Raw genomic sequence first — 15,204 nt, 5'->3', positions numbered from 1 at the left:
ATGACGAGGGTTAAGAGGGTAACCACTGAGAGAGGGGGAAGAGTTAATGGGACATGAAAGTCAACTAATCACATGTTTTAGGGGTTGTTTGTTTACCTCTTAATGAGGCTCTTAGTGGTTCAGACCTCTTACTGGTTCAACACTTAATTGTTCAGACTGTTTGTTTCATAAGCAGATGTCTGAATGGTTTAAACATTTGCCTTTGAATGGTTAAGATTTATACAGAGTCTAAATGGTTAAGACCTCTAATCTGAATTGGTCAGACATTTGCCTTTGAACGGTTAAACATCATACATGCTCTTAATGGTTCAGACCTATTAGACCTATTACTGGTTCAGCACTTAGGGGCTGTTTGGCAATATCTGAATGGTTAAGTGCTGAACCAGTAAGAGGTCTGAACCATTAAGAGCCTGTATAATGCTTAACCGTTCAGAGGCAAATGTCTTACCAATTCAGATTAGAGGTCTTAACCATTTAGACTTTGTATAAATCTTAACCATTCAGAGGCAAATGTCTTAACCATTCAGACATCTGCTCGTGAAACAAACAATCTGAACCATTAAGTGCAGAACTAGTAAGAGGTCTGAACCATTAAGAGCCTCCTTAAGAGGTAAACAAACAGCCCCTTAATGGTTTAGACCTTTTACTGGTTCAACACTTAATCATTCAGATGTTGCCAAAGAGCCCTTAGTTTTTTTTTTTTTTTTTTTTTTTCTAAATTTGTTAGATTTATATTTATTTTAATAAGTAGTGGTTAGTAAAAATGGAGAAAAAAAAATCCATTGTTAGAAGAGAGAAAGCAGAGCAAAGAAAGACGATCACAGTCCAACAATGGCGACGAACAAATCAACAATCGAGATGCCTAGAGTGAAGCTCGGTAATCAGGGGCTTGAGGTCTGATTTTCAATTCATCCGTTTCTTTTTTTTTTTTTTTGTCACATTTATTTATGATGAACAATTGCCACTATTTCACCGTATTCTTTGTACGAAAGTTTCATTTTTATATCGATCTTAGTTCATACTCAGTTATGTTGCATTTCGTTAGGGTTTAATTGCTCCTTTTTCTACAAAATATGATCTGTTTGGAACTGAAGGGAGTAGCACAAATTTTAACTTGTTTTGATCAAATTTGTATGGAATTTAAGTGATTAGAAAGTTAAGTACTTTATAAATTTATAACCCTTACACTTTGGACCAATGGGCTCTGTTTTAAAACAGATTTCACATACTGACCGATCAATGTGTTAAGGTTTTGTTGCACACACTATCAAGATGTCTTATTGTTGTTTATGAAGCTTAATGTAGAGTTGAGTTCAAGGTTTGAAAGAACGGAAACGAGTTTCGAGGCGTTTTCCTTTCGCCTCACGAGGCGTAAGGCCGAGGCGTAAGGCCGAGGCGGTATTAATAAATAAATATAAAATTATATATATATATATATATTATAAAAATAATAATACTAAGTAATTTCATCATCAGATTCATCAAAATCATCAAAAACACACTTAAAAAAGACATGAAATGCTTGAAATTGACACAAAAAGTCAAAAACATCAAAAACAACTATCAAAATTCCCTGAGGCGCCTCAGCCCCTCTGAGGCGCATATACATTAAAAACACCATGAGGCGCGCCTCAGACTCGTTTTTTGGCCGTTTCGCCTTGAGGCGCACGCCTCAAACATTTTTTAAAACCATGGTTGAGTTTGAGCATAATGGGTATATATAGAGTATGTCTTATTGTTGTGAATTGAATAGTCCCTTGGTAAAGTTGTTAATAGAGTGTTGCAATCATTTCGCTTGCAAAGCATATCTTATACATTTCAAAATAGAGTAAAGTACATGGATGGTTTCTGTGGTTAACCATTGGATTTAGCCCCTAGCTTTTCAAAAGTACACAGATGGTTCTTGTGATATGCACTTTGTAACGTATTTAGTCCCCAACTTTTTTTCCAAAAGTACACGAATGGTCCCTGTGGTTTGCACTTTGTAACACATTGAGTCCCCAATGTTTAGTGACTAAATGCGTTACAAAGCGCATACCACAGGGACCATCCGTGTACTTTTGGCAAAAGTTGGGGACTAAATGTGTTAAAAAGTGCAAACCACATGGACCATTCGTGTACTTTAAAAAAGCTAGAGACTAAATCCAAAATTTTGGTTAACCACATGAACCATCCGTGTACTATACTCTTCAAAATATGTTGAGTTTATCTTTGGTTATGATGAATCTAACCGTACAAGATGATAAAAATATCTACTAATGATCGCCTAGTTATCTTATCTGTAGCATATTCGAATGGTTCTTTTGTTTCGTAAGTTATGTGCTTTGATGAATAATGCTGAAGTTCTTTCATTCTTGAAATCATTGATTTTGTTATCCATTTACTTTCATGAGCATCATATATGAAAAATGTGAGCAGATACGATACGAACAATCCATTGTTTCGTAATAAAAAAATCTTTGTTATTAAAGATTAATCAAAACTATAAAGGCTGTGGTGATTCGACTTTTTTCCCCAAATATTAATTTAAGAGTTAATTGCCCGGATGGTCCCTGTGGTTTCACATTTTTTCACGTTTAGTCCCCACCTTTTGAAAATAGCAGGCATGCTCCCTATGGTTTGTTATATTGTTACTCGGATAGTCCCCTGAGTAGATGTCAGTGAGTTTGGAAATAGCAGGTATGCTCCCTATGGTTTGCATTTTGTTACTCGGATAGTCCCCTGAGTAAATGTCAGGGGACTACCCGAGTAACAAAATGACAAACCATAGGGAGCATACCTGCTATTTCCAAAATGTGGGGACTAAACATGAAAAAACGTGAAACCACAGGGACCATCCGGGCAATTAACTCTTAATTTAATAGTAATTTTTCTTCCAATGCATAGGTCTCAAGATTAGGTTATGGGTGCATGGGCCTTACCGGCACATATAATAATCCACTCTCTGTGGAAGAAGGCATCAAAGTGCTCAAGGAAGCTTTTAACAAAGGGATTACATTCTTTGATACTGCTGATGTATACGGGGCAGACCATGCTAACGAGTTACTCATTGGAAAGGTGTAAATGTTCTCTTGTTCATAGGAAACCGAACAATGATGTGTTTTTTTTTTCTGTTATTTTAACGTTTTTAAGCACATCGTGCAGCTATTAAAGGAATTGCCTCGAGATAAGATCCAATTAGCGACAAAATTTGGTATTTTCAAAATTGAGCCCACCAAGGTTACAGTCAAAGGTACCCCTGAATACGCGCGTTCTTGTTGTGAGGGTAGCCTAAAGCGATTAGGTGTGGACTACATTGATCTCTATTACATACATAGAATCGATACAACTGTTCCTATAGAGGACACTGTAAGTTCACCTTTCGTTATGTTTGCAACTTTGCATAGTTAAGATTTTTTTACTACTTTTACTTTTGACCCATTAGTTATGACTGTACAATTCAAGTTGTCGCTTGTCTCAAACGGGTCAAATGGGTTTGAGGGCATCCGAAGTCTATTTTCACTGAATAGTGCATACAACCTCCTAATTGTTTATCTGTTTTAGAGTAAAATGCCATTTTCGTCCTTGAGGTTTGGCAAGTTTTGCGACTTTCGTCCAAAGGTTTGTTTTTCCGCATGTAGATCCAAAAGGTATGAAATCTTGCCATTTTCATCTGGCTCGTTAACTCCATCCATTTTTCTCCATTAACTTAAAAGACGAACATACCCTTGACTTAACGGAGAAAAATGGATTGAGTTAACGAGCCAGATGAAAATGACAAGATTTCAAAGCTTTTGGATCTAGATGTGGAAAAACAAACTTTTGGACGAAAGTAGCAAAACTGGCCAAACCTCGGGGACGAAAATGGCATTTTACTCTTTTTTTGTTCAAATATTTTGCTTATTATAAAAGTAATGTCTTTATAATCAAAACACATGCATTCATTATCTATTTGACAATCTAACCCAGACCATTTCGACCCATAACACACCCGCCCGTCGTGCCACCTCAAGGGTATTACACAAAATTTAGTTTCACATATGTAAACACTAGATGCTCTAACCGAAAATCAGATGGAAGAGCTTAAAAAGATGGTGGAAGAAGGTAAAATCAAGTACATTGGGCTATCTGAAGCTAATGCCGACACGATTAGGAGAGCTCACGCAGTTCATCCTATCACTGCTTTACAGATGGAATATTCCCTTTGGACTCGCGAGATTGAAGACGAACTAATTCCATTGTGCAGGTGTATTTATTTTACCTGTTAAGACAATTAGAGATACATATTCAATTTGTTGATTTATTGTCATTATTTTTGTTTTTAGGGAACTCGGAATAGGCATTGTGCCATATAGTCCCGTAGGCCGGGGATTTTTCGGGGGCAAAGCGATAAAGGAGCAACTTCCTGCAAATAGTTTTTTGGTAATTTATTGATCGCAAACCGCTCTTCTCAGTTTTGGTTAATAAGTGTAGGAATATAAATAGATTTTTTTTTTATATAAAAGTGCAAGAATCTTTGTCTCTCAGCAATTGAATCCGAGGTTTACGGGGGAGAACCTTACCAAAAATAAGAATATTTATGATCGAGTAGAAGCAATTGCGGAAAAGCATGGATGTTCCACTGCTCAGCTTGCTCTTGCATGGGTTCTCCATCAAGGAAATGATGTAGTTCCGATTCCTGGTAAGTTTGACTTGGAAAAACGGCTCAAACAAGTGTCTAGAGTAAATAATTATGTGAGTGAAGTACACGTATGGTCTCTGTGGTTTACCAAAATTTTGGATTTGGTCCCTAGCTTTCCAAAAGTACACGGATGGTCCCTGTGGTTTGCACATTGTAACGCATTTAGTCCCTAGCTTTTTTTCCTATAGTACATGGATAGTCCCTGTGGTTTGCACTTTGTAACGCATTTAGTCCCTAACTTGGACCACAGGGACCATCCGTGTACTTTTAGACAGGTAGGGACCAAATCCGAAATTTTGGTAAATCACAGGGACCATCCGTCTACTTTACTCATTTCCTTATAAATATGTCCATGTGGGTTGTCTTTTATCGTGTATGGGTCAAATAGTCGATGAAGTGTCTTGTCAATCTATATTACGTCCAAAACCTTTTATTCAGATAATTATTTTAATATATTATATTTTTAATCATAACTAACACATTTAGGGCTGTAAACAAACCGAAAGTTCAATGAACCATTTGTAAACCATTCGACGGGAGTTTTGTTTACGTTTTAATAAATGAACGAACATGAACAAGGAATGTTGTTTGATTAATTAAATGAACGAATGCGAATAGAGGTCGCGTTCATTCAATTGCGTTCGTGAACGTTCGGTTAAACGGTGGTTTACGTTCGTTCATGTTTGTTTGTTTTTGTTTAATTTTATGTTCAGTATTAGAAACTTAGATCTTTGAAAAATCTTTTTGGGATAATTATGTTTTTGCGTCTAACTTGTGCCTTTGTTTGGGATAATTATGTTTATGATTATCATCTCAAGTGCTTAACAAGTTGATTATGTCTAATTTTTGGGATTTAGAATGTTGTTTTTTCTTTATTTTTTAAAATGATATATGTTGGTTTGTGTTCTTAAACAAGTTAATTTCCTTAATGAACGAACATGAACAAGAATATTCGTATGATATGTGTTCGTGAACCGTGCATGAACAAGTTCAATGCTAAACAAACAAACATGAACACGGCTCAGTTTGTTTCTGTTCGTTTACAGCCCTAACCACATTAGTTATTTATAAAAATAAGAGTTAATTACTGTTTTTCTCCTTGTGGTTTGTCAAAAATCACTATTTCAGTCCATTAGTTTAAAAATTACGATTTCAGTCCCTGTGGTTTCACTTTCATAACCATTTCAGTTCCTGTGGTTTCACTTTCGTAACCATTTCAATTCATTTTAGTACAGGGACTGAAATGGTTACGAGGTGGACTGAAATGGTTACAAAAGTGAAACCACAGGGACTGAAATCGCAATTTTTAAACTAATGGACTGAAATAGTGATTTTTTACAAACCACAGGGACGAAAACAGTAATTAACTCTAAAAATAAATTTACATGAATGGACAAAAAGTGTTTGTAGATAAACCTGGCACGACCCGTTTCAACGTGTACTAGAAATGCCTCTTAACCGTTACCCATTTTGACCCGTTACCCAACCCACCTGACCTCTGATATTGTCCCGTCTTAGAATATAATATCAGATTATACTTTATAACTCATATTCATTTCTTTATATATCACTGTGATGCATGAATTCATCATAAACCATTTGACATAATAGGCACAACCAAGATTAAGAATCTTGAAGAGAATGTTAATTCGGTTAATGTGAAACTTACAAAAGAGGAAATAGAGGAGATTAGTAATGCAGTGCCTTTGGATGAAGTTGCTGGTTCCAAAATTAACGAGGCGCTTCTGCTCGTCTCATGGAAGTTTGCAAATACACCACCAAAAAACAGCAACCGATCATCATGATGCATTATCAAGGTACCACTAGACACCGTTTGTGTTCCATTACGTGATTGATTCGTTGTCATGTAAAGTACTGTTTTTAGCTCTGTTTTTTAGAGGATCATGGGTTAATCCGTAGTTGACTTGGTCAACGTGGATCCTAAACTGTTAGTTTTTTTTTACTCAAAATTGAGCAAACTATGAATGAGTTAGTTGACATTTGAACTATAATGGCCTGATTTTTCGACTACTGTTGTCACCAGATTTCTGGTTTAGTAATTATAATCTTGAAATTGGAAGCTTTAATGAAGATAATAGTATTAGGGGGATGATGTTCATCAAGTATGTATATAAAAGTTTTAAACTAATTAATTGAAGTTTAGTTTTATCAAGGTCAACAGTTTGACTAAACCAAAAAGTCAACTGCTATGTTAAGTGTTCATAAATTGCTTCTTTTTGTTAGAAAATCAATATTATCAACACTTGAAATACTCTTTGAAAGGTTTAAATCAATCAGTGAATCAAAATTTTGTTAAAGTTTTATGCCATGTAAGTGATAAAGGAGCCCTGCGGTTGCATTTTTATAACTATTCTACTATGCTTGTTTTACAAAAAAAAATGCAAAGTCTTAAAAATTGTTTTATAAGCATTGCGGTTTTATAAAGATATTTAAAGTCTTAAACAAATTTGTAAACAGTTTTGTTTACAGAATGTCATAAATTTGCAAGAATGTGTTCTGTAAACATTTTAGCATATATGTTTTAGTGTTTATTAACAGTTTTATTGTTTAAGAAATTCTAGTTATTTGAGAAGCTAACAGATAAACTACAAAAAAAAAAAAAAAAGTTGTGAATATGATCATCAAAATGCCGTCGGTGAAGGTGGGTCTCGCTGGTAATCTGTTGGTGATGCACCATTTGTAAATGGTGTAATGCATTTAATGACAGATTACCAACGGAATTTACCCACGGATCACCGACGTGGAGTGATATTTGATCCTTTAATAAACATACAGCTAGGACTTTAGATAATCAACTTGATAATGCAAAAACAACACCATCCAACATATAAAAATCTTTCATTACTACACAAGGACAATTTTAGTAAACCATATGATAAATCATACACCAATACAATATGTGACACAATTATGTGTCTACTTAGCCATTAAAACTCTTTATGCATCACTAGCATTTGATCTGTTCCTCCGAAACCGATCACCCGAACCCCGTCCCGCCATCTGTTCTATATCGCTTGACACCGAAGTTCTCCCTTCCAACCTATCCTTAAGATCCCGTCTTCTTGAACCTAGAGACGATTTCTGATCATTCCCCGAGAAAATTTGACCTAGTAACCCTTCAATCGATTCAGGAGACGAGTACGCTTTCACGTCTAGAACACTCGAATACGCGTCCAAAAACTCAGAATACGCCGGCACGATAAGCTTAACAGTTGCCTCTTTAATCTGTCCCCGTAAATCGGCTTCCGGGATACTGTACTTACTTGTATGCCTTTGAGCAGCCTCTTCAAACCCCTTGAGAAACGCCTCTATCTTCTCCTGTGCATCATCTCCTTCCGAGATGTCTTGTTTGTCAAGCAATCTCACCAACCCACCCCACGCTTGCTTCTCGTACAAGTAAGCCGCTTCTTCCGCCACGACTTTGTAGTTCTTCCTCATATAACTCTCTCCCAATAGTTTCGCGAGCTCGGTATTCCTAGTCCGCATGTAAATATACCAATAAGTGTTCATAGTAAACACATGGTAAAGAACTTTATCCTTGTAACCCGACCTTTTTGACTCTATATTTCTATTTAAAGCTTCCATTACGTTCAAAACCGCATCTTTTAACAGATTCTCATCCGATTCGGGTGCGGAAAGAACTCCCGCTTTCCATATTTGTTCGGTTCTAAGCACATGAGCCATGGGTTCGGTGTAGTTATCCGTGGTCAAGTACTTTAGGTAGTTAATGGCGTACCGGACTAACTTTGGCACCGAGCCATCTTGTGGTGGTGGTAAGCCATCTTGGCTACCTTCAATTTGGAGCCCAAATTCCCAATACACTTTGGTTGAAGCATGAACAAGAAGCTTTTCTAGCTCTCTAAACCGCGTACATATATCCGCCCCAGCTTCCCCTTCGAAAATATCGTAAAATTCGGTTTTTATATTTTCTAAAGAGTTAAACATGTCTAATAGTTTGAAGAGCTTTTGTGGCTCTTTGTTACTTCTTGCAACGCCTTCCCCGAACCGGAAGAATACCGCCATGATCTTGTCGGCGATTTTAACGAAGCATTCTTGCCAGACAATGCCTTCCATGATGTTTCCTAGGACTTGGTTGCATAGGTTCTTTTCTGAAACGAAAACGGTTCGAACCGCTAGCTCAAAGTGTTGGGTCCATAGGCTTATGGAAGTTTCTAAGCTTTCCCATTCCATCTCGTCTATCTCTTCGGGTTTGTATGTTCTTAGGTAATCCGGGTTTAGTTTCATTAGTGCTTTGGCTGCTCTCTTATACCTCACCTGTCAATGAGAAGATGCTTCAAATACATAAAATTGTAGCTAAGAGGGTGTAAATAGGGGTGCTCATTTCCAACACAACACGGAAATTAACAGGTTTTGGGTTGTCATATCTTATCCATTTAATAAATGGGTCGTGTTCGGGTTGTCCTGTTTAATTAGACAGGTCGTTTCCGGGGTTGACCTGTTTAACACGTTTAAATTAGCAAACTGACTCACTAACCGTTTATGACTCGCTTAACCCATCATTTTACAACCCACCAACCCGCTAGCACGTTTACAACCTGAGTAATACCCGTCAACCCGTTTGACACATTCAGTTCAATGGTTCAAAGTGTCGTGTTCACGTTACATGATCTTAAGTGAGTGTCGGTTAGGGTTAATGTTTTTGACATGAATAAAAATGGGTCGTGTTCGTGTTTAAAAATTAAACCTGCCAACCAAACACGATTGACACACCTAAATTTGTAAACTTAGTGAAAGAAATACCTTGACAAAGATGTCGATACATATATCCAAACAATCGTTAGCAGTAAGCGTCTCCGAAATCCGTCTAAGAACCTCAACCTCCATCTCAGTCCCCAACTCCGCCACATCCGCCACCTCTCCACCATCATCACCGTCGCCTTCCGCCTGCACTCCAATATTATGATGCCTCAACTGCAACAAAATCCCTTCAAACTCATCTTGCAAATTCAATAAAGCCTCATCAAGCAACCCATCAAACTTCATAGAATCAACCTCGGTTTCATACAACGCCTTTAACGTCACCAACGTCTCTCTTAACCGATGTGTCCTAAACTGGTCCGTAGCCTTAGTCCTACTTAAAAACTCGACCACCTCCTGCAACCGCTGGATCGCAGGCCCACCCTCTTGGCTAATCAAGTTAATCGCGATATTCAACTTATCAACACAATCAACATACTTGATCAGTAGCCTAAGCCTCCTTTCTTCCGACTTTTGACCCGAAAGTTTAGTTGAAATGTCGACAAGTTTCCGTTGCAAAGACTCTGATATTTTAAACCCGTCAATGAGAACAAGCGCAGGTGAAACCGCACGGTTGATTCGCGTTTCAAGTGCTTTTGACGCGATAGAGAGCGTTTGTAGAGGGGCTAATCTTCTCGAGGCTACGGTTAGACTTTCTTGTAGAGTTTTAAAGTTTTCGTCGTGTTTTTGGAGGTCTGTTTGCAAAGTTTTTGATGATTTTAAAAGGGTGTTGAGATCGGAGCATGCGGATTCGAGCTTGGTGAGAACCGGGTGGTCCTCCATTCGCGCGGCGGTGATAAGAGGGGGGTGGTGGTGGTGAGAGAGGGGTGGTTTATAAGACAAGAATAAGGTGGCAAGATATATGATTATGGGACGGGAAGAATTAAGCGAAGACTAAATCTCGATGTAAACTAAGAAACAAATGGCAATAGAAAATTGGGTGTGGACAAATCAATGGAGTTAGAATATAGCCGGATGTGTTTCTTGATTGGGTATATAGAAAAGTTGATAGTAACACATTTTAATTATTTTTTAACTTAATTTTTTTAATGTATAAGTGTCAATTGGAATGAAAAACACTAAATTAGTCGATGAATATAGTGTTTGTTTAAATCATTAATAATAGTATACGTTTCATTTTTGAATGTGCTATGTATAAAACTATTAAAGTTATGCATGGCAAGGTGGGTGGATGGGTCGGGTCAGAATGGGTTTGAGTGATCATGAGTATGGGTCAGAACGGGCTCATTAAAAAGTGGTGACTATAAAAGTGTTTGATTTAGTGTGTTTTATGTTAATATAATGTTTAGTGTTTGGTAATGTTTGTGATGAAACAATGGTTAACCGGGCAGGGTTAACACACTGGTCTCGTCAAGAAGGGTTAATCCCTTCCTCTCGGAGATCGCTGGCTGGGTCACCGGTGGATGATCTCCTGCACAAGGAAACAAGCCGTGACTCGTAACAAGGAGGATGGGGTGGGGGGTGCTCCTTGTTACCACTCTCCGGCGTGAGAATCAGTAGTTTGCTTGGGAAGCAAAGCAAGATTATAGTAGTAGTTAGAGAGTTGTGAAGAGATACCTCAAACCTGGTTTGGGGTCGGTATTTATAGCCGAGGAGTGAAGGAGGAGATTGATGGATGGGCTGACGACGAGCTGCACCGTTGCAGGTGTGTCAGTCTCGCCGGCCGTGGGGGTTACGCCACGTCAGCCCATTGCTTTAATAGCTCTGACAGGGGACTGTCGCCGGCGCCACTTGCCTCGTGGTGTCAGCCACTTGCCTGGCGTGTCAGTCCACTTGTTGGATATGCAGGGTGCGGTGCGAGCCGCATCGCTGCATGCGGTAACGTCTGAAGTTACCGCGTCTCCTACTTGTGATCAAGAAATACGCGAGATGCGGTGTTGGCCGCATCATCGTATGTGGAGACTATTTGCTCGCTTCCCTTGTCGTGACGAAAATGGCCATATGATGCGGTGCCAGCCGCATCGATATGTTCATCTTCTTTCGTACTTGGGTCAAGCTATTCATCTTCGAACCGAATGGGTTCGAAGGATGTGACCGCATGGGTGCGGTTTGCTTACTGGTAGGGGTTTGTTTGATGCGGGTAATGGTCGTTTTGGGACCATACCCCTTCAAGTCCCCCCAGTCTAGTGTTGCTCCCTTGTGCAAGTTGCACGTGGGAGGAGTACTGGACTTATGGTGTAGGAAGGTAGTGTGGCAGTCTGGAGAAAATTTTAGGCCAGATCAACCTGGTGATCTGGTAAAAAATCCGGCTATGCCTCTTCCGTACCGGTGAAGGGGTTTCGCTTGATGCGAAATTCTCAGCCGTTGCATGTCGTCAGGTGGGTTGCCACCTGTTGTTGTGTTGAAGGCCTGTTAGGGACCTTCATAGTAATGCTGCACAAACTTCGAACCAACCTCTTGGATGGTGGTTCGAAGGTTTGCACATGTTTCGAACCTCTTGGAGGTGGTTTCTTCTTCGAACCATTTGCCAGAATGGTGCACGAAGAAGAAAAGAAAAACTTGTAAACCGACCTTTGCGGTCAGGTTTGAAGGTTTTGGATGTTGTGTTAGAACTTTGCTCGAGTTCTATGTTCAGCATCCTATGATGAGATGACCATCCCTTTTTTGTTGGGTGTTCGTGTTCATCTTGATAGCTCTCAAGTAACCGTACGTTCTTTGCGGTTACTTCGTTGCGTCATTGTTGGCCGTGTTTGGTCGAACAATGTGGATCTAGACTATGGGTAAATAAACATGGTCATAGGCAAGGGGATGCCCATCGTTGTTTATTCCATGCGATCCATTGGTAGGTAAACAAAGTCCTAAGCAGACTTGTTACCGCGGTCCGTTGGCAGATAAACAAAGTCATAGGCAGACTTGTTACCGCTGTTCGGACACTTGCTGCTTGATAAGTGCTTGTTTAGAGCACGTATCTGCGTTCTTTCTGGAACCACTTACCTTCACGCTCCAATACCGAGTTTATAACGAGGTAGCCTCGTTCGGTGATGTGGAGTGAGTTTTGCTCTTCCGTAGCAACCACTCTGCGGAAGCTATGGTTATGTCTGTAGCTCTTTATGGGTGTCTGCGATGTTGCAGTCCCATATTCGCTCAAAGTGTGCTTGTTGTACGGATGTAACTCTTGAAGGTTCAGGAGTCAGGGCTGCTGATGTGCGGGCGCGTAGTTTCCGTTCCTTCTCTCTTCTGAAGAAGTTGTTCATGCACCCTCTGTGGTTGTGAACCGGACAGGAGGGATTTGAAGCTTGAAGAAAAGGAAGGCAATGCGCTTTGCCTGTTCCTGAGATGCGGTTCAGTCCAAAGAACAACACTGGTTCTGAGCATCTGACACATCTGAATGGGTTCATGTGTGTCACTTCCGCATATTTCACGTTTGCTCGTGAGTGATGCGGAAAAGGTAATATATCCCTTTATAGCATAAATAGATATATTTCTACCTATTTTTTAGGGTATATAAAAAAACGACATGCGGTATGGGTTATGGTGCGGTAAACCAGAAAAACCGCATGCCGCTTATGTTTTTTGGATAATGTTGTCGCTTTTTCTTGCCTACGTGGCTTGATCGCACGTGTGAGTTGGTAGAAGTTGGTGAGACGTTTCTGCATGTGCTGAAATGAAAGGACATTTGCACTGCCCGAGGCATTAAATGCACTGTAGCAGGGAGTGTAAACGTCTTCTTTGTCAGGCGCGTGGGCGGCCACGCGCGCGTGATAACCGTCAGCTAAAACGGCGCCCGACACGTGTTGTTGCAAGATACGCTCTTTTTGAACGTGATGATTTGCTTTCTCCCTCCGCATTAATTGCGATGGGTATATAAGGGGATAACCGTTTGTGGTTTCCTCTCACTTTGTCGAAAATTCAAAAAATTTGTCGTTTGAGAGAAAGTTGTCATCTGTTTTCTCCGACGATTTTTTCTGAAATTCCGGTGAGGTTTCTAGTGTTTCTGTTCACCATCTTCTGTCTCTTTGATATTTTTGATGGCTGAACCATCTAGTCCACACAATGTGGAGGGTGAAAACCCTGAACAGCCGATAGTGGCTGAGGAAGAAGACGAGGATGATGATGTGAATGTTCCCGGTGGTGGGTTACCGGTGTTGAAGTGGACAAAAGGTAGTTTTAAAACCCTGATGGCCACTGTTCAGATGGCCAAAGACTGGAATGCTACTTTCCCACAAGTGGGGGACACCGGTGCCGATGCTCCGGCCGGTTATATAACCTTGTGGGCGGATTTTTTCACCCACGGTAACCTTAGGTTGCCGGTGACGGTGTTTGTGGCGGAGGTATTGGAGTATTATCACCTCCATATCTCCCAGCTTAGTCCTTTCGGAATGTTCCGAATTCGGAATTTTGAGTACACATTCCGTGCCTATGGCCTGCCCATTTCAGTGGAGAATTTCCGGCGTTTCTACCAGTTGACGGTGAACACCGGTTTTTTCTCGTTCACTCAAAGGCATGGGAGTCTGAAGTTGATGACACCCCCTAAGGGTGTGACAGGCTGGAAGAAGAGGTTCTTCTACGTGAAAGCCTGTGCGGTCTATGCTAACATGTCTTTCAGGAACGTCGATGTTGGAGTTTCCGATGAAGATATTCCTGTTGCTTCCGCAGAGACCGCGGACTGGTTCTCTAGGCTGCGGCCTATTGAACTCAAGAAGTTGGATAATGACCAACTATGGATATTGCGGATGATGCTCTCTAGACCGGATAGGAAGGAAAGACCCGTGTTGCGGGAACAGGGTGGTGGTAAGTTCGTTACCCTTTGTTATTTTCCTTATTTCCTAAGCCTTTGTGGTAACCTGCATGCATGTATCAGCGGATGCGGTTGGCTTGTGGAGGATGTTTGAGCCTGATTTCAAGGGCCAGGTTGAACTGATCGCGGTTGAGTTGAAGAAAGGTTTCAACCTTGAAATTCTGAAGAACTTCCGCGTACCATCAAAAGCGGTGCTGGAAGCCCCGGTTCCGGGAGACGCAAGAGGTACGTCTTACGCGGCATTAGTTTTTTCAGTTTATCTTTTTGACTGGTTCTGTTGATTGTGTGAATCCAGGTGTCCTTGCGGATTTGGGGAAGTTTGAGAAACGCGTCCCCAAAAAGACTGGAGAAGAAAACGGTAAAAAAGACCGTGCGGGGTCGTGGTAAGGGGAGTGTTGAAGGCTCAGCTGCCCCTTCTTCCGTTTTCGAAGCCGCAGGTACCTATCAATCTTGTTCTCGGGGATATACCGATTACGTCGTAGTATCTGACACCCTTGAGGGTTTGGGTGTTATAGGTAGTGGTGCGGCCGCGGGTGGAACTGGTGTGGTTCCCCCCGTTGTTGGAGAGAAAAGGGGGTCAGAGCAGAAAGCTGCTGGTGGTGGTGAACCGAAGAGGCGGAGACTGCTGACCAGGAGAGTTGCTCCGGTGCAGAAGAAACCTGCAGTTGCTGCTGGTAAGTATATCCCTTTTCTTTGTTTTGTATGTACCATGGGTGGGAAATACTCATTGAATACTCTTTGTATTGCAGAATCCCGAGATGCGGGGTATTCTTTTGTTGACATTCCTGCGTCTCCTCCGCACACCGCTGCCGCGGGTGCGGGTGTATTGAAGGAGAAGGTCGCGCCTAAGGAGCCTGCGGCCCCTTTTGCTGGGCCAGTTCGTGATCCCCCTTTGGAGAAGACGGTGGAGGCGACTGCTGACCGGATTTTTGACACTGTGGACTCCTCGGACAATCTGATCTCTCCTGATGAGGGTGACGGATTGAACTTGAGGTTTTCAGATGCC

At 40.7% G+C, this 15,204-nt stretch overlaps 3 protein-coding genes across 6 annotated transcripts; 2 read left to right on the top strand and 1 right to left on the bottom strand.

The window, feature by feature from the left end:
* The first annotated feature begins 756 nt into the window (after positions 1 to 756).
* LOC110936071 (perakine reductase) lies at positions 757 to 6,691 on the top strand. Of its 3 annotated transcripts, none has more exons than XM_022178416.2 (7): positions 757 to 894; positions 2,887 to 3,057; positions 3,145 to 3,348; positions 4,053 to 4,225; positions 4,305 to 4,401; positions 4,507 to 4,660; positions 6,272 to 6,691. In XM_022178416.2, the coding sequence occupies exons 1-7, from the start codon at positions 832 to 834 to the stop codon at positions 6,463 to 6,465; spliced, it is 1,056 nt and encodes a 351-aa protein (XP_022034108.1). In that variant the 5' UTR covers positions 757 to 831; the 3' UTR covers positions 6,466 to 6,691. The 3 variants fall into 3 exon arrangements, with proteins under 3 accessions (XP_022034108.1, XP_035845037.1, XP_022034109.1); XM_035989144.1 differs by having other exon boundaries at positions 760 to 894; positions 4,170 to 4,225; XM_022178417.2 differs by lacking the exon at positions 2,887 to 3,057 and having other exon boundaries at positions 769 to 894.
* An 809-nt stretch (positions 6,692 to 7,500) lies between these two features.
* On the bottom strand, positions 7,501 to 10,293 carry LOC110936070 (exocyst complex component EXO70I). Its single transcript, XM_022178415.2, has 2 exons — positions 9,443 to 10,293; positions 7,501 to 8,956 (listed from the first exon to the last, which is right to left on the bottom strand). Exons 1-2 carry the CDS (start codon positions 10,220 to 10,222, stop codon positions 7,619 to 7,621), a joined length of 2,118 nt encoding a protein of 705 aa, XP_022034107.1. The 5' UTR covers positions 10,223 to 10,293; the 3' UTR covers positions 7,501 to 7,618.
* A 3,042-nt stretch (positions 10,294 to 13,335) lies between these two features.
* LOC110933163 lies at positions 13,336 to 14,910 on the top strand. Of its 2 annotated transcripts, XR_004891578.1 has the most exons (4): positions 13,336 to 14,191; positions 14,262 to 14,423; positions 14,494 to 14,635; positions 14,714 to 14,909. XR_004891578.1 is itself a non-coding variant. In XM_035989143.1 (3 exons), exons 1-3 carry the CDS (start codon positions 13,429 to 13,431, stop codon positions 14,583 to 14,585), a joined length of 1,017 nt encoding a protein of 338 aa, XP_035845036.1. In that variant the 5' UTR covers positions 13,336 to 13,428; the 3' UTR covers positions 14,586 to 14,910. The 2 variants fall into 2 exon arrangements, 1 of the variants encoding a protein (XP_035845036.1); XM_035989143.1 differs by having other exon boundaries at positions 14,494 to 14,910.
* Positions 14,911 to 15,204: the final 294 nt, after the last annotated feature.

This window comes from Helianthus annuus, chromosome 4 (assembly GCF_002127325.2).
Source record: "Helianthus annuus cultivar XRQ/B chromosome 4, HanXRQr2.0-SUNRISE, whole genome shotgun sequence".
Taxonomy (NCBI): Eukaryota; Viridiplantae; Streptophyta; class Magnoliopsida; order Asterales; family Asteraceae; genus Helianthus; species Helianthus annuus.
The sequence above is the reverse complement of the archived record's forward strand: the minus strand, read 5'-3'. Positions and strand labels throughout refer to the sequence as shown.